General features: G+C 31.2%; 3 protein-coding genes across 4 annotated transcripts; 1 reads left to right on the top strand and 2 right to left on the bottom strand.

Moving 5' to 3' along the window:
* Positions 1–48: 48 nt before the first annotated feature.
* LOC109602861 (serine/threonine-protein phosphatase 5) lies at positions 49–2,401 on the bottom strand. Its single transcript, XM_020019312.2, has 8 exons — positions 2,241–2,401; positions 1,841–2,082; positions 1,638–1,785; positions 1,464–1,585; positions 999–1,412; positions 513–820; positions 372–453; positions 49–315 (listed from the first exon to the last, which is right to left on the bottom strand). The coding sequence occupies exons 1-8, from the start codon at positions 2,332–2,334 to the stop codon at positions 256–258; spliced, it is 1,470 nt and encodes a 489-aa protein (XP_019874871.1). The 5' UTR covers positions 2,335–2,401; the 3' UTR covers positions 49–255.
* Positions 2,402–3,341: 940 nt separating this feature from the next.
* Positions 3,342–6,776, bottom strand: LOC109602862 (dihydroxyacetone phosphate acyltransferase). 2 transcript variants are annotated; one of them, XM_049964266.1, is made up of 9 exons: positions 6,452–6,776; positions 6,223–6,399; positions 5,611–5,740; positions 5,092–5,295; positions 4,256–5,038; positions 4,117–4,196; positions 3,905–4,063; positions 3,618–3,852; positions 3,342–3,533 (listed from the first exon to the last, which is right to left on the bottom strand). In XM_049964266.1, the coding sequence occupies exons 1-9, from the start codon at positions 6,632–6,634 to the stop codon at positions 3,463–3,465; spliced, it is 2,022 nt and encodes a 673-aa protein (XP_049820223.1). In that variant the 5' UTR covers positions 6,635–6,776; the 3' UTR covers positions 3,342–3,462. The 2 variants fall into 2 exon arrangements, with proteins under 2 accessions (XP_049820223.1, XP_049820228.1); XM_049964271.1 differs by lacking the exon at positions 6,452–6,776 and having other exon boundaries at positions 5,611–5,735; positions 6,223–6,247.
* On the top strand, positions 6,751–13,171 carry LOC126265864 (putative protein TPRXL). Its single transcript, XM_049968750.1, has 12 exons — positions 6,751–6,774; positions 7,758–7,844; positions 8,239–8,325; positions 8,720–8,806; positions 9,201–9,287; positions 9,679–9,765; positions 10,158–10,244; positions 10,636–10,722; positions 11,115–11,201; positions 11,593–11,679; positions 12,073–12,159; positions 13,030–13,171. The coding sequence occupies exons 1-12, from the start codon at positions 6,751–6,753 to the stop codon at positions 13,075–13,077; spliced, it is 942 nt and encodes a 313-aa protein (XP_049824707.1). The 3' UTR covers positions 13,078–13,171.
* The last annotated feature ends 10,431 nt before the right edge of the window (positions 13,172–23,602 follow it).

Below are 23,602 nucleotides of genomic sequence, written 5' to 3'. Positions count from 1 at the left end.
ATTTCATAGATGAAGGCAGTACAATATCAACTTAAACAAAAACGCAAACATATATAAATACTTTATTCAATATTCCTAAGTTGTTCTTTCTTGTGGTAATACATTATAAAATAACAATTGAAAAATTTAACTAAATTATATTTTTATTGTAAAACTACAACAAAAATTCAATAAAAGGTAGATTGTTTAGACTAAACTGATTGAAAAATATTTAAAAAATCTATAAAAATTCAACTACATTTGAAAAGGCAGGTACTAGCACATCATTGACAGAAAAGAATTTGCATATGCCATTGGTTTAACATTGGGGTGCGGCTAAAACAAAATACGCAGTTATTAAAACAATTATGTCTGTTAAGGCGTTAACTTACCACAGCCTCATATGTTGTATACTTTGGTACCATATCTTTGCCTTTCAATTTTATAAATGCACCTTTGTTACCCATGGAATCACTGTAACCGAAAATGTTTCGTTAGGTTTATAATATTTTATTATTAAAATGCGCACATACCAGTAATTGGGCGCGGAGAAGACGGTGATACACTTGCCGTTGTGCGCTACCTCGTACCCGTCTTTCTTGACCTCGTGACTACGGATGATGTAGTCAAGCTTGTTGAGCTGGAGGAACTTCTGCGTAACGTCGGGTCCAAACTGGCAGCCTATACCACGCTTGCTGTCGCTACGGCCGTTCTGGGGTTGGGGATCGGACCAAAGAAGTTCGCACATCGGACCCTCATCCGGAGGCTGACGGTTGCGATCGATCTTTCTGATCTCGTCCAACGTTACGTCGTCACGCGAAAACAGTCCACCATGCATGACCTAATATATATAAAGCTATGTTAATGATCATTTATCTATTTACAACTGTTGTTGGTATTTCATTTGAAAGATGACAGCTGAACGGAATTCTTTATTGAATGTCAATTAATCAAAACATAGTCAAATTAGAAACATGTATATGTGTACATTGAATCAGGTTAATGTCAAGTACACTCACCAAAACCCTCTTATTTAAACAGTGTGCCAGTGGTAACCAATTGTAAACTTCAGTAAACAGTTCAGCCATTTGAGCACTATACTTGGCTTTAACTTCACCATCAAATCCATACATTTCATTCATTATGGAACTCTCATGATTGCCTCTGGACATAAAGAAGTGGTTGGGATATAATAATTTAAAACCAAAAAGTGTGAAAATGCATTCCACTGAAAAGGAGCCCCTGTCCACAAAGTCGCCATTAAACAGAAAAGGATTTGTTTCTGAAGGTAGACCATTCAACTTGAAAATATTCAGCAAATCATAATATTGCCCATGAATATCTCCACATACTGTAAATGTCTCTTCATCACCAATTGGAACTTCTACCAGAGATGGTTGAGTCATAAAGTATGCCTTTATATCTTTCAGTATCTGAAGTTAAGGAATGACAGTAATGATATTTTAACTTTATGTAAGACTTACCTTATATGCATATTTTCTATGTAAAGTACCTTGCCTCTCATACATGTTCATTAAGTCAATCATGAATTTTAATGTAACCTTGCCATCCTCTAACTCTGGTCCTTTATAATCGTTTTCTATAGCTAATTCAAAATACTTAATACAATGCTCATACCACACAAGTAAAAAACTTACTCATAGCATCTAAATTTATGGAATCTGCTACATTTTTCTTCTTATCATCTACTGATATAGCTTTTTCAAATGCCATTTTTCTTACAATTTTATTACATTCAGAGTACTTTGCTTTTGCATCTTTATCATTAGGCCTTACTTTGGTTACCTTAAAATTGTATTATTTGATTATTTCAGGTCAATTAATTTCAAATCCTACATACATATTCAAAATCCTTCAATGCCAGCTTGAATTTTCCTAGAGACATATGAGCAGCAGCTTTACGGTAGTAACCTTTAATATAAGTTTTGTCCAGTTCAATGGCTTTAGAAGCATCGGACAGGGCATATCCAAAACTCTCTGTTCTCAAATACGCAAGACTTCGATTAGCATAATATATTGCTACAGTCGGATTAGCCTCAATTGCTTTCGAGTACAAATCTATCGCCGAATTATAATCCTGTTCTAAAATTTAGAGGTTAAGTACATACATAATTTCTGTCATAAGACATGCACAACGATATTATATGAACACTAAGCCGATTTGTTAAAGCCACCGGCTTAAAATAATTATGATCAATAATAAGAATCGTAATTATATGGTTTATTTGTTGTGTACTTACTTTTAAAAAATTCGTTCGCTTGTGATTTATATTCTTCCGCTTTCTCGACATCTTTGGGTACTGCATTGGCTTCAATTTTAGCTTCTTCACTCATCTTATAAAATATTAAATAATTGTTTTTATAAAATTACCACAGTCACATTTATCATGAAAAAATTAGAACTTATGGAGCATTTTATTTTTTAAAACAATGGTTCAATGCTGCCACCTTAAAGATACCGCCAACTTTTTGAATTTTAAAATGTGTGGTGCACCCATGAAGAACCAGTATATTAAATTGTATATTTGAATGATAATCTAAATTAAAAAATATAAATTAGTAAAATATTAATTTTTCAAAAATAATTTGTCTAACTTGAAGGGGCAATGGGCACTTCATGGTATTGAATTTGTCTTGAAATTTTATTAATTTACTTGTGTAGCATACATGGCTCAAGCTATCTAAAGATATTAGTCAAAGTTAGTTATTCTATTTTATTTTTATTTTTTAAGACAAATTTATACCATAGACGAATAATGAAATAATTATTTCTATCCTCAACGTAACTAATAGATAATTATATATCATCTATGCATTTTTTCATTATATGTCATTAACAGTCTTATATGACTGCTCATGTCAATAAGTTTGACAAACAGCACAATTATTTGCTTATCCCATTGAATTGAATTGAGTCAGAAATTAAAGGTAAGGAAATCATGATTTTTAATAATTTGTATTTATTAGAAGCTATAATATATAAGGCAACTCATTTCAAAGTATTGTGAGGCATTACAAACTGGGATACAACTTTTCAACAGAATCCAAAAGCACATCAAATTTGTTTTTCAACATAACACCCTTATTTAGGAGGTAGAAGGTTTTGCTGTGCATGTTACATCAAAACTTGTCCCACTAACAAACAAAATTAACGTGTTTTTGGATATTGTCAGAGTTTTTTCCCTTTAATGGGTCACTCCATACAATGATTATCAAGCTGCTTATTAAAATTTATCATTTAATTTAGATAGTTTTATGGTTCTACATATCAACTACATTTGTTATCATATAATTAAATTAAAAATTAAATAGTTCAGATATTTTATATCAATACAACACAAGATTTTTCTAAAATTTATTAATAAAACGGTAACAATATAAAATCACAAATATAAACAATAACAAAATTTACAAAAACTGTTGTAGAATATCTTAAAAAACACGCACGTGAAAACATAATACTTATAATTTGTTCATAATACGTTCATGAATCGTAATGCTGACAGTTAGACGCGGCAACGGGAGATACATTCCTGAAAATAAAAATATATATTTTGTACATTATATACACTATACAATAAGGTAGTAAAAATGTCTAATTATTAAATATCAATTACCTAGTTTGTCTTTTATGGCACAAATGTGACTTCCATTCACCTCATATACAATTTTACCACTTCTTCTACTTTTAATTAAAGCTTTCTGACTAGACAGTGAGTTTAAACAGTTTGCATGGGTTTCAAGACTCATTGAATATGGGTGTATAAAATGGTTTGGCTCATTTAAGGCATTCTCCAATATTTGTTGTGTTCTGACGAATATAGTCTTTTCTTGACATGATCCCGGAATCCGCTAAAAATTACAATTGCAAATTTGCAAGTTTTTTATAAAAAGTAAGGATTACCTCTAGAACTAATAGTACAGTATAATATGATAAAAAGAATGGTTCAATACTGCTGCAGAATACACTTTGTAAATATTCATTGTTATCCAACATCCACAGTCCACTATTATCTTTAATACAATGCAATTTTAACGCCAATGTTATGGCTCTATCAAAATCCTAAAAAAAATATATGTTAAAATAAAATAGTTAAACGTAGATGATTTATAAACCTGTTCAATCCATGGGTCAAATACAACAAATTCAAACGCAAAGAGCTTCTTAAGAAAAACGAATTTCTCAAATAATACATCTAAAATATAATAAAACATAATAATATAATGAATATTGTCCATAATTATTTGAAAATACCTTTAGACATGCTGTTGTTTTTCAAAATAATTATCAGTAAAGCCACATCTGAGAAGAAGTGCAATGTTGGATTGACATAAGTTTGCAACATTATAAAAGGTATAGCCCGCGTCATAGTTTTCCCTGACAGTAAAAATCCTTTCATTTTCTCAGGTTTCAGGGCAACATCCAAAACAATGTCGTTAAAAACAAGGTTGACCAAGCCGTCTTTATCTACACGCACTAAATTTTCGTGAACAGCCAAGGCATTTTCAAAATCATTATTGTCTCTATAAGCCACATACGCTCCTAATGTTTCCAAAGCGTTTTTAAGTATTGATATTTGTTTCTGCATTTCATCAAGCGTCGAACATTTTTTAGAGTTTGTCAAATTATTGTTTAGATCCAATGCTATTAAATTGAACACATTTATAATGGAGTCTTTTTGTTGGCAACGGACAATTTGATGACCCAAGGATGGAATCAGACTTTTTTCTTTTTCTGTAATCTCCTGTTCATGTATAGGTGCCAAGTTATGAACAGATCTGTCGAGTTTGTCGCCAAACGTTTCCTTGGCTGAAATCGGAGTTCCAAAATGAATGTACGTGTCACCGTATTTTTCTTTCATTATCTTCAACGACTTGAAAAATCCTTTAGTAGTCTCCTTTGGCTTAGGAATGCCTAAATGTTCAAAGGCAAATAGGTTCTCTTCTAGGAGTCTGTCATAGCATATGCTTATTGGAACAAATAGAATATCAGGTACTTGAGCTAGGAAAAATGCTTTCAATATCATTGAAATTAAACCTAAAATATTAATTAATGCACACTGATTTTAAAAATTCGTATGATTAATTTACCATATTTTGGTGTTAAAGATTTGCCGCTTCGACTTCTCGTTCCTTCTATAAAAAATTCAATGGGTAAATCACCTTTTGAAACTAACTGATAAACATACTGTTTAAAAGTAGTCCAATATAAGCTATCATCATTATAGGAACGTCTCATATAAAATGCTCCGGTATCTCTCAATATTTTACCCATACCCCACATACTATGAAAATCTAAAATATTTTAATAATTTAACACAAGAATAAGATGTTTAATTTTACGATATAAATAATATTATAGTAAAAATATTAAAAAATAGAACAGATAATTTAACATAAAAAATATTATCGTACAAATGGTACTTTTCATCAGAACTGTCAAATTAGTTAAAACACTTAAATTTTTAAAGGTTTATAGATTTTTTTCTCAATCAGTTATAATCGTTTAAATGTCAAGCGTGTAAATATTTATTATGAACCTACAGGTTAACGAAAATCCTTGAAATTTATTGTTGACGATAAATATTAAAAATCGTTATATGCACTTACCCATGCCTGCTGCTATAGCAGGTATAGCTATATCAAAAGTAAAACATACATATGAAAGTTGTATGAAATCTGCATAACTTCTATGACTGGGGACAAAAATAACAGGACAATTTCCCATACTATTTCTAAGCTAAAACAATATATTTTAAATTTAAGTATTTTTTATTCATTAATTTGTGGAGATTTAATTAAATGTATTTTTAGTACAGTTTATATAAAAACTAAAATAAATATTCTTATCAATTATCTCATTGAAACAATAGAAATAAAAATATCATCTATTTTAATCATGTGTATAAATATTATTTTTAAAGTTTATAAACATATTATAACACTCTTATCACATATTTGAACTTGGAACTTCCTTTCAATTGTAAATAATATCATATAAAATAAATCTTGATATTGACTTCAACCTCCTATTCCAATCATTTTGATTACTTTTAAACTTTGAACACTAGATTGTATCTAGTTATTATAGAATGTATAGTGTATAATTATATTAAAAGCTTTTTCCCATATGTGTATTTAAATCTATAAGTATATTCTTAAATTGTTGTTATATTACAATTATATTGTAATTCATTATATGTCAATTTTACATCAACTTACCTTATTTAATCCTTCAACATTTAAATAAAGTCCAGAGCATATCTTCATACAAATTTTAGTTAACACCAATCCTAATGATCGAATAACTTTAAAATTTTTATTGTAACCTATTTCATCTAGAATCTCCTTAACTTTCTTTTCTAAATCGGATTTGCTAACGTTTTGTTTATGAGCCAGCTGGAATAGTTTCACGCATTAATTAATATTTGATTTTTATAAAAATTCTTACTGTTATTAAAAGGTCTTGAATCTTTCTACTTTGAAGCACATCATTTTTGTGAGAACTTGGTGTAGGTGTTACTTCTTGTTGAAAAGCTTTTGTGGCTTTAATTCGTTTGGAAATAAATAAAAGGGTACTTGCTTCCTTTCTTCTATCTTCCAAAAAATTGTAATACTTCCTGTCCAAATTCATGTTGATAATTAAATAAAATTAAAAATCCAAAACTAATTTTGGTTTATGTTGCTTAATTTATACACTACACACATCAAACATATTACTAATACTGTCCAATTCCATCTAATTAAAACATGATATATATTTTCAATCGAATGGTATGTGCATTTCGATTGAGTGGGGGTAAACGTCATCGATTTTGAACTAATGTTCTACGTCTCTGTTAACTACCCCAATTGGACGTTAGGACTACTGTGTAACAGTGTCATCTATTGATGGTAGGGCTGAACACCAAGGAAAATCAGAAACAGAAATTTTAACTTGAAATTTTTGTAAAACGCGGTGGTTGCGACACCTGTCGCAAGTAAAGGAAAGTAACTTTAATAAAAGTACATTATTAGTTTGATAAATAAACATATTAAAATATGTTAATGTATTTGACCATGTTAAATTTCTCATTATTCAAGATTTAATGTTCATGATGATTTATGCAGAAAACATAATATTGAAATAAAATATAAAGACGTAGTTTAACAAAAATCAAATGTATTTACTGATATTTTATAAAAATCAAACTAGATTTTTTACTATAGAAAGCCCCCACTTTTTAATTTCTTACCTGCCATAAATTTAACAACGTTTCACAATTTGTCTTTCACCATAGTTTTAAATATCAACATCATACAATACAAATAGTAGTTATTTCAGTTCTGCAGCAAATAGATTACAAGTACAAGTAATCCCCACAACTGAATATTAACAAGTTCAGAAACCAATTCAACTTAACTTGAAGTGAGTTAATTTATTTTAATACATGTTTCTTACCAGAAACTCAAAATACTTTTAAATACGATTGAATGAGTAATTTAATTGAATCTATTAAATTTCTCATTTTACAATAAGAAGAGTCATTACATTGAAACGAAATATAAATTCGGTATTAAGTTTGACAAAAATCCACAAAACTCCCTTCCCACTGATATTTTACAAAAATCAAGTGAGTACATGTTTTTTACCATAGTAACCTCCCCACTCTTTAATATTTTACCTCGATCAAGTGTGCCATAAATTTGCCATTGTTTTACAATTTGTTTTTCACCATAGTTTTATATATCAACAGCAATTTTAGTCGTCATTTCAGTTCTGCAGCAGAGAGATTGCAAGTACAAGCAATCCTACATCCGACTCAAATGTAACAAGTCTAAAAGCCTATTCAGCTCAATCCGAGGTGAGTTATATTATATTAATACATTTCTCTCATTATAAATACAAAGTACACTTAAATATGATTGAGTTGGATAGTAATTTATTTGAACTTGTTAAATTTCTCATTTACAATAAGTCTTAATTTTCATTATGATTTAGGCAGAAAACATAACTGGGGTAAAATATAAATCGTCGTTAAGTATATGACAAAAATCAAAATGCCCTATAAATTTCCGTACAACTCATATTTTTCACAAATCAAGTATGTAGATTCGGATGTTTTTTACCATAGTAACCTCCCCACTCTTTAATATTTTACCTCAATCAAGTGTGCCATAAATTTGCCATTGTTTTACAATTTGTTTTTCACCATAGTTTTATATATCAACAGCATACAATTTTAGTCGTCATTTCAGTTCTGCAGCAGAGAGATTGCAAGTACAAGCAATCCTACATCCGACTCAAATGTAACAAGTCTAAAAGCCTATTCAGCTCAATCCGAGGTGAGTTATATTATATTAATACATTTCTCTCATTATAAATACAAAGTACACTTAAATATGATTGAGTTGGATAGTAATTTATTTGAACTTGTTAAATTTCTCATTTACAATAAGTCTTAATTTTCATTATGATTTAGGCAGAAAACATAACTGGGGTAAAATATAAATCGTCGTTAAGTATATGACAAAAATCAAAATGCCCTATAAATTTCCGTACTACTCATATTTTTCACAAATCAAGTATGTAGATTCGGATGTTTTTTACCATAGTAACCTCCCCACTCTTTAATATTTTACCTCAATCAAGTGTGCCATAAATTTGCCATTGTTTTACAATTTGTTTTTCACCATAGTTTTATATATCAACAGCATACAATTTTAGTCGTCATTTCAGTTCTGCAGCAGAGAGATTGCAAGTACAAGCAATCCTACATCCGACTCAAATGTAACAAGTCTAAAAGCCTATTCAGCTCAATCCGAGGTGAGTTATATTATATTAATACATTTCTCTCATTATAAATACAAAGTACACTTAAATATGATCGAGTTGGATAGTAATTTATTTGAACTTGTTAAATTTCTCATTTACAATAAGTCTTAATTTTCATTATGATTTAGGCAGAAAACATAACTGGGGTAAAATATAAATCGTCGTTAAGTATATGACAAAAATCAAAATGCCCTATAAATTTCCGTACTACTCATATTTTTCACAAATCAAGTATGTAGATTCGGATGTTTTTTACCATAGTAACCTCCCCACTCTTTAATATTTTACCTCAATCAAGTGTGCCATAAATTTGCCATTGTTTTACAATTTGTTTTTCACCATAGTTTTATATATCAACAGCATACAATTTTAGTCGTCATTTCAGTTCTGCAGCAGAGAGATTGCAAGTACAAGCAATCCTACATCCGACTCAAATGTAACAAGTCTAAAAGCCTATTCAGCTCAATTCGAGGTGAGTTATATTATATTAATACATTTCTCTTATTATAAATATAAAGTACACTTAAATATGATTGAGTTGAATAGTAATTTATTTGAACTTGTTAAATTTCTCATTTACAATAAGACTTAATTTTCATTATGATTTAGGCAGAAAACATAACTGGGGTAAAATATAAATCGTCGTTAAGTATGACAAAAATCAAAATGCCCTATTAATTCCCGTACGACTCATATTTTAACAAATCAAGTATGTAGATTCGGATGTTTTTTTGCCATAGTAACCTCCCCACTCTTTAAAATTTTACCTCAATCAAGTGTGCATAAATTTGCCATTGTTTTACAATTTGTTTTTCACCATAGTTTTATATATCAACAGCATACAATTTTAGTCGTCGTTTCAGTTCTGCAGCCGAGAGATTGCAAGTACAAGCAATCCTACATCCGACTCAAATGTAACAAGTCTAAAAGCCTATTCAGCTCAATTCGAGGTGAGTTATATTATATTAATACATTTCTCTTATTATAAATATAAAGTACACTTAAATATGATTGAGTTGAATAGTAATTTATTTGAACTTGTTAAATTTCTCATTTACAGTAAGACTTAATTTTCATTATGATTTAGGCAGAAAACAACTGGGGTAAAATATAAATCGTCGTTAAGTATATGACAAAAATCAAAATGCCCTATAAATTCCCGTACAACTCATATTTTTCACAAATCAAGTATGTAGATTCGGATGTTTTGTACCATAGTAACCTCCCCACTCTTTAATATTTTACCTCAATCAAGTGTGCCATAAATTTGCCATTGTTTTACAATTTGTTTTTCACCATAGTTTTATATATCAACAGCATACAATTTTAGTCGTCATTTCAGTTCTGCAGCAGAGAGATTGCAGGTACAAGCAATCCTACATCCGACTCAAATGTAACAAGTCTAAAAGCCTATTCAGCTCAATTCGAGGTGAGTTATATTATATTAATACATTTCTCTTATTATAAATATAAAGTACACTTAAATATGATTGAGTTGAATAGTAATTTATTTGAACTTGTTAAATTTCTCATTTACAATAAGACTTAATTTTCATTATGATTTAGGCAGAAAACATAACTGGGGTAAAATATAAATCGTCGTTAAGTATGACAAAAATCAAAATGCCCTATTAATTCCCGTACGACTCATATTTTAACAAATCAAGTATGTAGATTCGGATGTTTTTTTGCCATAGTAACCTCCCCACTCTTTAAAATTTTACCTCAATCAAGTGTGCATAAATTTGCCATTGTTTTACAATTTGTTTTTCACCATAGTTTTATATATCAACAGCATACAATTTTAGTCGTCGTTTCAGTTCTGCAGCCGAGAGATTGCAAGTACAAGCAATCCTACATCCGACTCAAATGTAACAAGTCTAAAAGCCTATTCAGCTCAATTCGAGGTGAGTTATATTATATTAATACATTTCTCTTATTATAAATATAAAGTACACTTAAATATGATTGAGTTGAATAGTAATTTATTTGAACTTGTTAAATTTCTCATTTACAGTAAGACTTAATTTTCATTATGATTTAGGCAGAAAACAACTGGGGTAAAATATAAATCGTCGTTAAGTATATGACAAAAATCAAAATGCCCTATAAATTCCCGTACAACTCATATTTTTCACAAATCAAGTATGTAGATTCGGATGTTTTGTACCATAGTAACCTCCCCACTCTTTAATATTTTACCTCAATCAAGTGTGCCATAAATTTGCCATTGTTTTACAATTTGTTTTTCACCATAGTTTTATATATCAACAGCATACAATTTTAGTCGTCATTTCAGTTCTGCAGCAGAGAGATTGCAGGTACAAGCAATCCTACATCCGACTCAAATGTAACAAGTCTAAAAGCCTATTCAGCTCAATTCGAGGTGAGTTATATTATATTAATACATTTCTCTTATTATAAATATAAAGTACACTTAAATATGATTGAGTTGAATAGTAATTTATTTGAACTTGTTAAATTTCTCATTTACAATAAGACTTAATTTTCATTATGATTTAGGCAGAAAACATAACTGGGGTAAAATATAAATCGTCGTTAAGTATGACAAAAATCAAAATGCCCTATTAATTCCCGTACGACTCATATTTTAACAAATCAAGTATGTAGATTCGGATGTTTTTTTGCCATAGTAACCTCCCCACTCTTTAAAATTTTACCTCAATCAAGTGTGCATAAATTTGCCATTGTTTTACAATTTGTTTTTCACCATAGTTTTATATATCAACAGCATACAATTTTAGTCGTCGTTTCAGTTCTGCAGCCGAGAGATTGCAAGTACAAGCAATCCTACATCCGACTCAAATGTAACAAGTCTAAAAGCCTATTCAGCTCAATCCGAGGTGAGTTATATTATATTAATACATTTCTCTCATTATAAATACAAAGTACACTTAAATATGATTGAGTTGGATAGTAATTTATTTGAACTTGTTAAATTTCTCATTTACAATAAGACTTAATTTTCATTATGATTTAGGCAGAAAACATAACTGGGGTAAAATATAAATCGTCGTTAAGTATGACAAAAATCAAAATGCCCTATAAATTCCCGTACGACTCATATTTTTCACAAATCAAGTATGTAGATTCGGATGTTTTTTTGCCATAGTAACCTCCCCACTCTTTAATATTTTACCTCAATCAAGTGTGCCATAAATTTGCCATTGTTTTACAATTTGTTTTTCACCATAGTTTTATATATCAACAGCATACAATTTTAGTCGTCATTTTAGTTCTGCAGCAGAGAGATTGCAAGTACAAGCAATCCTACACCCGACTCAAATATAACAAGTCTAAAAGCCTATTCAGCTCTATTCGAGGTGAGTTATATTATATTAATACATTTCTCTTATTATAAATATAAAGTACACTTAAATATGATTGAGTTGAATAGTAATTTATTTGAACTTGTTAAATTTCTCATATACAATAAGACTTAATTTTCATTATGATTTAGGCAGAAAACATAACTGGAGTAAAATATAAATCGTCGTTAAGTATGACAAAAATCAAAATGCCCTATAAATTCCCGTACAACTCATATTTTTCACAAATCAAGTATGTAGATTCGGATGTTTTTTACCATAGTAACCTCCCCACTCTTTAATATTTTACCTCAATCAAGTGTGCCATAAATTTGCCATTGTTTTACAATTTGTTTTTCACCATAGTTTTATATATCAACAGCATACAATTTTAGTCGTCGTTGCAGTTCTGCAACCGAGAGGCTGCAAGTACCAGCAATCCCTTATCCGACTAAAATTTAACAAGTCTAAAAGCCTATTCAGCACAATTCGAGGTGAGTTATATTATATTAATACATTTCTCTTATATACAAAGTACACTTAAATATGATTTATATTATATATTATATTAATACATTACTCTTATTATATATACAGTGCACTTATATATGATTGAATTAGTTTGTAATTTATTTGAACTTGTTAAATTTCTCATTTTACATTAGAACTTAATTTTCATTATGATTTAGGCAGAAAACATAATTGAGGTAAAATATAAATTCGTCGTTAAGTATGACAAAAATCAAAATGTCCTAAAAACTCCCGTATCGCTCATATTTTGTCCAAATCAAGTGTGTACATTCGGATGTTTTTTACCATAGTAACCTCCCCACTCTTTAATATTTTACGTCAATCAAGTGTGCCATAAATTTGACATTGTTTTAGAGTTTGTTTTTCACCATGGTTTTAAATGTCAACAGCGTACAATTTTAGTCGTCGTTACTTCAGTTCGTGCAGCAGAGAGATTGCAAGTACAAGCAATCCAACTTCCAACAGGAGATTAACGAGTCAAGAGGCGAATTCTCAACTTAAGGTAAACAAATTTACATTAACACATTTTTCTTATTATAAATACAAATTACACTTAAATATAAATAAACTAGTCCACTATAAATTAATCACAATTAAGTATTATAAAGTTCAGACACATTGTGAAGTTTCATTTGAATATTCTTCCGATACAGTAATTGAAGGTAACTTCAATATAATCTGAATGCAGAGACAATACAATATACAAGTGTTATAAATTTGATAGTTTTATAATTTATTTGTAATAGTTTTAAATATAATTTTTTGTCGTCGTTGTTTCAGATTCACAGAAAGTATCAATAGTATACATCAATCGCCTTTGTTCAATTCCGAAGAAAAATTGAAAGCATAAGAAATCCCATTTCTAAGTGAAAATGATAGTGCCACTCAACTTAAGGTAACAAATTATATATTTACCCTCGGATATAATAAATTAAAATAAATTTTTCATCAATGAAAAATTCTGCACGATTGTCCATATACATACATCTTCAACATACACACATTTTTTTCAGATACCTTTCCAAGTAGCATTAAATATTCCAAGACTCAATTTCCAAGAATAAGACTGCGGAAAGTGGCAATATTGGTAGTTGTTTGTCAGAAGAAATTTGAACCTGAGTTTGCCAACAAGAATTATACATATAAAGGAAAATAATACATGGACCAATTTGAAACTCGAAGTGAGTAACAATGATAAACGCAAATTTTATGAATGGAAAAAAAACAACTTTTATAATTTTCTTAAGAAACACGATCTAATTTATACCTTACAGAACACCACAAACGAAGAATATTGTGTGTATTGTTATGATATTTTAAATATCAGTGGCAAAGTTTTTAAAGTTTCAATGAAAGATAAGTTTCTAGAAAAGGAAACGTAAAATTAATATTTGAATGTAGCCCAATGTTCAGGAAATAGTTAGCTTTATTAATGTATAACTTGACAGATCGCATATTTTAAATGTTACCTCTCCGGTACAGTAGGAATAGACGCGAGCTTTAAATTGCGAAAATGCCACATGAAGTAAATTTCCTTAATTTTGTTCGTTAATAGTTAATCCGTCAACGAAAGTTGTAGTATATGATCTCTAAGTAGACCAGCGCTCTTGTATCCTCTGGAGATTTGGCATGATAAGATAGCAATTGAGCGAAAAATAGGAATGTGTGCTTTGGAAAATTTACCTATAACATCTCTTCCCTTTGATTTTTGGAGAGTAAAGAATCATCTGTTAATTTATCTCAAAATTTTGCAGAATTTCTATGATATTTAAAGATTAAAGAGGAGAAATATTAAAGATAGATCTTTCAAATTGCACATACACATTTTTCGTCCAAATGCTGTCTTCTCTGGTTAAACTCTTGTGGGATACTGGAGTTGGCTGAAAGCGTTCCATATGATTCAAAGTCGTAATCCAGAGTTTCAAATTTTATTTAAGGACAATTTCTTTAATTTTGTTTGCTAAAATAGCTAATCCAGTGATTGAATCCTGATTTTGAAATTACTTTAAGGATTGTAAGCAAGCTAGCACACGAACCAAGGTTTCAACGTTCCAAGGCTCCCCAAGACATTTAGCTAGACAAGAAAGCAATTGGATGATAAATGCAAGTGCGTATTTTGGAACATTTATCTGTAATTTCTCTTTCTTTGCTTTATATACTGCTAAGGAATTTAATAATTTCAATAATTAGCAGTTTTGTAATCTTTAAAAAGCAAAAATAAGAGGAATTAAAGATACATGCTTCAAAATGCGCATACGCATTTTTCATCCAAATGCTATCTTGTCTGGCTAAACTCTTGTGGGATTGTGGAGTGGACTGAAAGCGTTCCATATGATTCAAAGTCGTAATCCAGAGTTTCAAATTTTATTTAAGGACCATTTCTTTAATTTTGTTTGCTAAAATAGCTACTCCAGTGATTGAATCGTGAATTTGAAATTACTTTAAGGATTGTAAGCAAGCTAGCACACGAACCAAGGTTTCAACGTTCCAAGGCTCCCCAAGACATTTAGCTAGACAAGAAAGCAATTGGATGATAAATGCAAGTGCGTATTTTGGAACATTTATCTGTAATTTCTCTTTCTTTGCTTTATATACTGTTAAGGAATTTAATAATTTCAATAATTAGCAGAGTTTTGTAATCTTTAAAAAGCAAAAATAAGAGGAATTAAAGATACATGCTTCAAAATGCGCATACGCATTTTTCATCCAAATGCTATCTTGTCTGGCTAAACTCTTGTGGGATTCTGGCGGCGTTCCATATGATCTAAAGTCGTAATCCACAGTTTCAAATTTTATTTAAGGACAATTTCTTTAATTTTGGTTGCTAAAATAACTAATCCAGTGATTGAATCGTGAATTTGAAATTACTTTAAGGATTTTAAGTAAGCTAACACACGGACGAAGGCTTCAAAAATCCAACGCTCCAAGGCTCCATTGCCCCAAGACATTTAGCTAGACAAGAAAGCAATTGGATGATAAATGCAAGTGCGTATTTTGGAACATTTATCTGTAATTTCTCTTTCTTTGCTTTATATACTGTTAAGGAATTTAATAATTTCAATAATTAGCAGAGTTTTGTACTCTTTAAAAAGCAAAAATAAGAGGAATTAAAGATACATGCTTCAAAATGCGCATACGCATTTTTCATCCAAATGCTATCTTGTCTGGCTAAACTCTTGTGGGATTCTGGAGTGGACTGACGGCGTTCCATATGATCCAAAGTCGTAATCCACAGTTTCAAATTTTATTTAAGAACAATTTCTTTAATTTTGGTTGCTAAAATAGCTAATCCAGTGATTGAATCGTGATTTTGAAATTACTTTAAGGATTGTAAGCAAGCTAGCACACGAACCAAGGTTTCAACGTTCCAAAGCTCCCCAAGACATTTAGCTAGACAAGAAAGCAATTGGATGATAAATGCAAGTGCGTATTTTGGAACATTTATCTGTAATTTCTCTTTCTTTGCTTTATATACTGTTAAGGAATTTAATAATTTCAATAATTAGCAGAGTTTTGTACTCTTTAAAAAGCAAAAATAAGAGGAATTAAAGATACATGCTTCAAAATGCGCATACGCATTTTTCATCCAAATGCTATCTTGTCTGGCTAAACTCTTGTGGGATTCTGGAGTGGACTGACGGCGTTCCATATGATCCAAAGTCGTAGTCCACAGTTTCAAATTTTATTTAAGGACAATTTCTTTAATTTTGGTTGCTAAAATAACTAATCCAGTGATTGAATCGTGAATTTGAAATTACTTTAAGGATTTTAAGCAAGCTAACACACGGACCAAGGCTTCAAAAATCCAACGCTCCAACGCCCCAACGCTCCAACGCTCCAAGGCTCCATTGCCCCAAGACATTTAGCTAGGCAAGAAAGCAATTGGGTGATATATACGAGTGCGTATTTTGGAACATTTATCTGTAATTTCTCTTTCTTTGCTTTATATACTGTTAAGCAATTTAATAATTTCAATAATTAGCAGAGTTCTGTACTCTTTAAAAAGCAAAAATAAGAGGAATTAAAGATACATGCTTCAAAATGCGCATACACATTTTTCATCCAAATGCTATCTTGTCTGGATAAACTCTTGTGGGATTCTGGAGTGGACTGAAAGCGTTCCATATGATTCAAAGTCGTAATCCAGAGTTTCAAATTTTATTTAAGGACAATTTCTTTAATTTTGTTTGCTAAAATAGCTAATCCAATGATTGAATCGTGATTTTGAAATTACTTTAAGGATTGTAAGCAAGCTAGCACACGAACCAAGGTTTCAACGTTCCAAGGCTCCCCAAAACATTTAGCTAGACAAGAAAGCAATTGGATGATAAATGCAAGTGCATATTTTGGATCATTTATCTGTAATTTCTCTTTCTTTGCTTTATATACTGTTAAGGAATTTAATAATTTCAATAATTAGCAGAGTTTTGTACTCTTTAAAAAGCAAAAATAAGAGGAATTAAAGATACATGCTTCAAAATGCGCATACGCATTTTTCATCCAAATGCTATCTTGTCTGGCTAAACTCTTGTGGGATTCTGGAGTGGACTGACGGCGTTCCATATGATCCAAAGTCGTAATCCACAGTTTCAAATTTTATTTAAGAACAATTTCTTTAATTTTGGTTGCTAAAATAGCTAATCCAGTGATTGAATCGTGATTTTGAAATTACTTTAAGGATTGTAAGCAAGCTAGCACACGAACCAAGGTTTCAACGTTCCAAAGCTCCCCAAGACATTTAGCTAGACAAGAAAGCAATTGGATGATAAATGCAAGTGCGTATTTTGGAACATTTATCTGTAATTTCTCTTTCTTTGCTTTATATACTGTTAAGGAATTTAATAATTTCAATAATTAGCAGAGTTTTGTACTCTTTAAAAAGCAAAAATAAGAGGAATTAAAGATACATGCTTCAAAATGCGCATACGCATTTTTCATCCAAATGCTATCTTGTCTGGCTAAACTCTTGTGGGATTCTGGAGTGGACTGACGGCGTTCCATATGATCCAAAGTCGTAGTCCACAGTTTCAAATTTTATTTAAGGACAATTTCTTTAATTTTGGTTGCTAAAATAACTAATCCAGTGATTGAATCGTGAATTTGAAATTACTTTAAGGATTTTAAGCAAGCTAACACACGGACCAAGGCTTCAAAAATCCAACGCTCCAACGCCCCAACGCTCCAACGCTCCAAGGCTCCATTGCCCCAAGACATTTAGCTAGGCAAGAAAGCAATTGGGTGATATATACGAGTGCGTATTTTGGAACATTTATCTGTAATTTCTCTTTCTTTGCTTTATATACTGTTAAGCAATTTAATAATTTCAATAATTAGCAGAGTTCTGTACTCTTTAAAAAGCAAAAATAAGAGGAATTAAAGATACATGCTTCAAAATGCGCATACACATTTTTCATCCAAATGCTATCTTGTCTGGATAAACTCTTGTGGGATTCTGGAGTGGACTGAAAGCGTTCCATATGATTCAAAGTCGTAATCCAGAGTTTCAAATTTTATTTAAGGACAATTTCTTTAATTTTGTTTGCTAAAATAGCTAATCCAATGATTGAATCGTGATTTTGAAATTACTTTAAGGATTGTAAGCAAGCTAGCACACGAACCAAGGTTTCAACGTTCCAAGGCTCCCCAAGACATTTAGCTAGACAAGAAAGCAATTGGATGATAAATGCAAGTGCATATTTTGGATCATTTATCTGTAATTTCTCTTTCTTTGCTTTATATACTGTTAAGGAATTTAATAATTTCAATAATTAGCAGAGTTTTGTACTCTTTAAAAAGCAAAAATAAGAGGAATTAAAGATACATGCTTCAAAATGCGCATACGCATTTTTCATCCAAATGCTATCTTGTCTGGCTAAACTCTTGTGGGATTCTGGAGTGGACTGACGGCGTTCCATATGATCCAAAGTCGTAATCCAGTTTCAAATTTTATTTAAGAACAATTTCTTTAATTTTGGTTGCTAAAATAGCTAATCCAGTGATTGAATCGTGATTTTGAAATTACTTTAAGGATTGTAAGCAAGCTAGCACACGAACCAAGGTTTCAACGTTCCAAGGCTCCCCAAGACATTTAGCTAGACAAGAAAGCAAATGGATGATAAATGCAAGTGCATATTTTGGAACATTTATCTGTAATTTCTCTTTCTTTGCTTTATAGACTGTAAAGGAATTTAATAATTTCAATAATTAGCAGAGTTTTGTAATCTTTAAAAAGCAAAAATAAGAGGAATTAAAGATACATGCTTCAAAATGCGCATACGCATTTTTCATCCAAATGCTATCTTGTCTGGCTAAACTCTTGTGGGATTCTGGAGTGGACTGACGGCGTTCCATATGATCTAAAGTCGTAATCCACAGTTTCAAATTTTATTTAAGGACAATTTCTTTAATTTTGGTTGCTAAAATAACTAATCCAGTGATTGAATCGTGAATTTGAAATTACTTTAAGGATTTTAAGTAAGCTAACACACGGACGAAGGCTTCAAAAATCCAACGCTCCAAGGCTCCATTGCCCCAAGACATTTAGCTAGACAAGAAAGCAATTGGATGATAAATGCAAGTGCGTATTTTGGAACATTTATCTGTAATTTCTCTTTCTTTGCTTTATATACTGTTAAGGAATTTAATAATTTCAATAATTAGCAGAGTTTTGTACTCTTTAAAAAGCAAAAATAAGAGGAATTAAAGATACATGCTTCAAAATGCGCATACGCATTTTTCATCCAAATGCTATCTTGTCTGGCTAAACTCTTGTGGGATTCTGGAGTGGACTGACGGCGTTCCATATGATCCAAAGTCGTAGTCCACAGTTTCAAATTTTATTGAAGGACAATTTCTTTAATTTTGGTTGCTAAAATAACTAATCCAGTGATTGAATCGTGAATTTGAAATTACTTTAAGGATTTTAAGCAAGCTAACACACGGACCAAGGCTTCAAAAATCCAACGCTCCAACGCCCCAACGCTCCAACGCTCCAAGGCTCCATTGCCCCAAGACATTTAGCTAGGCAAGAAAGCAATTGGGTGATATATACGAGTGCGTATTTTGGAACATTTATCTGTAATTTCTCTTTCTTTGCTTTATATACTGTTAAGCAATTTAATAATTTCAATAATTAGCAGAGTTCTGTACTCTTTAAAAAGCAAAAATAAGAGGAATTAAAGATACATGCTTCAAAATGCGCATACACATTTTTCATCCAAATGCTATCTTGTCTGGATAAACTCTTGTGGGATTCTGGAGTGGACTGAAAGCGTTCCATATGATTCAAAGTCGTAATCCAGAGTTTCAAATTTTATTTAAGGACAATTTCTTTAATTTTGTTTGCTAAAATAGCTAATCCAATGATTGAATCGTGATTTTGAAATTACTTTAAGGATTGTAAGCAAGCTAGCACACGAACCAAGGTTTCAACGTTCCAAGGCTCCCCAAGACATTTAGCTAGACAAGAAAGCAATTGGATGATAAATGCAAGTGCATATTTTGGATCATTTATCTGTAATTTCTCTTTCTTTGCTTTATATACTGTTAAGGAATTTAATAATTTCAATAATTAGCAGAGTTTTGTACTCTTTAAAAAGCAAAAATAAGAGGAATTAAAGATACATGCTTCAAAATGCGCATACGCATTTTTCATCCAAATGCTATCTTGTCTGGCTAAACTCTTGTGGGATTCTGGAGTGGACTGACGGCGTTCCATATGATCCAAAGTCGTAATCCAGTTTCAAATTTTATTTAAGAACAATTTCTTTAATTTTGGTTGCTAAAATAGCTAATCCAGTGATTGAATCGTGATTTTGAAATTACTTTAAGGATTGTAAGCAAGCTAGCACACGAACCAAGGTTTCAACGTTCCAAGGCTCCCCAAGACATTTAGCTAGACAAGAAAGCAATTGGATGATAAATGCAAGTGCATATTTTGGAACATTTATCTGTAATTTCTCTTTCTTTGCTTTATAGACTGTAAAGGAATTTAATAATTTCAATAATTAGCAGAGTTTTGTAATCTTTAAAAAGCAAAAATAAGAGGAATTAAAGATACATGCTTCAAAATGCGCATACGCATTTTTCATCCAAATGCTATCTTGTCTGGCTAAACTCTTCTGGGATTCTGGAGTGGACTGACGGCGTTCCATATGATCTAAAGTCGTAATCCACAGTTTCAAATTTTATTTAAGGACAATTTCTTTAATTTTGGTTGCTAAAATAACTAATCCAGTGATTGAATCGTGAATTTGAAATTACTTTAAGGATTTTAAGTAAGCTAACACACGGACGAAGGCTTCAAAAATCCAACGCTCCAAGGCTCCATTGCCCCAAGACATTTAGCTAGACAAGAAAGCAATTGGATGATAAATGCAAGTGCGTATTTTGGAACATTTATCTGTAATTTCTCTTTCTTTGCTTTATATACTGTTAAGGAATTTAATAATTTCAATAATTAGCAGAGTTCTGTACTCTTTAAAAAGCAAAAATAAGAGGAATTAAAGATACATGCTTCAAAATGCGCATACGCATTTTTCATCCAAATGCTATCTTGTCTGGCTAAACTCTTGTGGGATTCTGGAGTGGACTGACGGCGTTCCATATGATCCAAAGTCGTAATCCAGTTTCAAATTTTATTTAAGGACAATTTCTTTAATTTTGGTTGCTAAAATAACTAATCCAGTGATTGAATCGTGAATTTGAAATTATTTTTAAGGATTTTAAGCAAGCTAACACACGGACCAAGGCTTCAAAAATCCAACGCTCCAACGCCCCAACGCTCCAAGGCTCCATTACCCCAAGACATTTAGCTAGGCAAGAAAGCAATTGGATGATAAATGCAAGTGCATATTTTGGATCATTTATCTGTAATTTCTCTTTCTTTGCTTTATATACTGTTAAGGAATTTAATAATTTCAATAATTAGCAGAGTTCTGTACTCTTTAAAAAGCAAAAATAAGAGGAATTAAAGATACATGCTTCAAAATGCGCATACACATTTTTCATCCAAATGCTATCTTGTCTGGCTAAACCCTTGTGGGATTCTGGAGTGGACTGAAAACGTTCCATATGATTCAAAGTCGTAATCTAGAGTTTCAAATTTTATTTAAGGACAATTTCTTTAATTTTGGTTGCTAAAATAACTAATCCAGTGATTGAATCGTGAATTTGAAATTACTTTAAGGATTTTAAGTAAGCTAACACACGGACGAAAGCTTCAAAAATCCAACGCTCCAAGGCTCCATTGCCCCAAGACATTTAGCTAGACAAGAAAGCAATTGGATGATAAATGCAAGTGCGTATTTTGGAACATTTATCTGTAATTTCTCTTTCTTTGCTTTATATACTGTTAAGGAATTTAATAATTTCAATAATTAGCAGAGTTTTGTAATCTTTAAAAAGCAAAAATAAGAGGAATTAAAGATACATGCTTCAAAATGCGCATACGCATTTTTCATCCAAATGCTATCTTGTCTGGCTAAACTCTTGTGGGATTCTGGAGTGGACTGACGGCGTTCCATATGATCTAAAGTCGTAATCCACAGTTTCAAATTTTATTTAAGGACAATTTCTTTAATTTTGGTTGCTAAAATAACTAATCCAGTGATTGAATCGTGAATTTGAAATTACTTTAAGGATTTTAAGCAAGCTAACATACGGACCAAGGCTTCAAAAATCCAACGCTCCAACGCCCCAACGCTCCAAGGCTCCATTGCCCCAAGACATTTAGCTAGGCAAGAAAGCAATTGGGTGATAAATACGAGTGCGTATTTTGGAACATTTATCTGTAATTTCTCTTTCTTTGCTTTATATACTGTTAAGGAATTTAATAATTTCAATAATTAGCAGAGTTTTGTAATCTTTAAAAAGCAAAAATAAGAGGAATTAAAGATACATGCTTCAAAATGCGCATACGCATTTTTCATCCAAATGCTATCTTGTCTGGCTAAACTCTTGTGGGATTCTGGAGTGGACTGACGGCGTTCCATATGATCTAAAGTCGTAATCCACAGTTTCAAATTTTATTTAAGGACAATTTCTTTAATTTTGGTTGCTAAAATAACTAATCCAGTGATTGAATCGTGAATTTGAAATTACTTTAAGGATTTTAAGCAAGCTAACATACGGACCAAGGCTTCAAAAATCCAACGCTCCAACGCCCCAACGCTCCAACGCCCCAACGCTCCAAGGCTCCATTGCCCCAAGACATTTAGCTAGGCAAGAAAGCAATTGGGTGATAAATACGAGTGCGTATTTTGGAACATTTATCTGTAATTTCTCTTTCTTTGCTTTATATACTGTTAAGGAATTTAATAATTTCAATAATTAGTAGAGTTCTGTACTCTTTAAAAAGCAAAAATAAGAGGAATTAAAGATACATGCTTCAAAATGCGCATACACATTTTTCATCCAAATACTATCTTGTCTGGCTAAACTCTTGTGGGATTCTGGAGTGGACTGAAAGCGTTCCATATGATTCAAAGTCGTAATCCAGAGTTTCAAATTTTATTTAAGGACAATTTCTTTAATTTTGTTTGCTAAAATAGCTAATCCAGTGATTGAATCGTGATTTTGAAATTACTTTAAGGATTGTAAGCAAGCTAGCACACGAACCAAGGTTTCAACGTTCCAAGGCTCCCCAAGACATTTAGCTAGACAAGAAAGCAATTGGATGATAAATGCAAGTGCGTATTTTGGAACATTTATCTGTAATTTCTCTTTCTTTGCTTTATATACTGTTAAGGAATTTAATAATTTCAATAATTAGCAGAGTTTTGTAATCTTTAAAAAGCAAAAATAAGAGGAATTAAAGATACATGCTTCAAAATGCGCATACGCATTTTTCATCCAAATGCTATCTTGTCTGGCTAAACTCTTCTGGGATTCTGGAGTGGACTGACGGCGTTCCATATGATCTAAAGTC

The sequence above is a fragment of the Aethina tumida genome, chromosome 1, assembly GCF_024364675.1.
Source record: "Aethina tumida isolate Nest 87 chromosome 1, icAetTumi1.1, whole genome shotgun sequence".
NCBI lineage: Eukaryota > Metazoa > Arthropoda > Insecta > Coleoptera > Nitidulidae > Aethina > Aethina tumida.
This window is presented reverse-complemented; position numbering and strand designations above follow the sequence as displayed.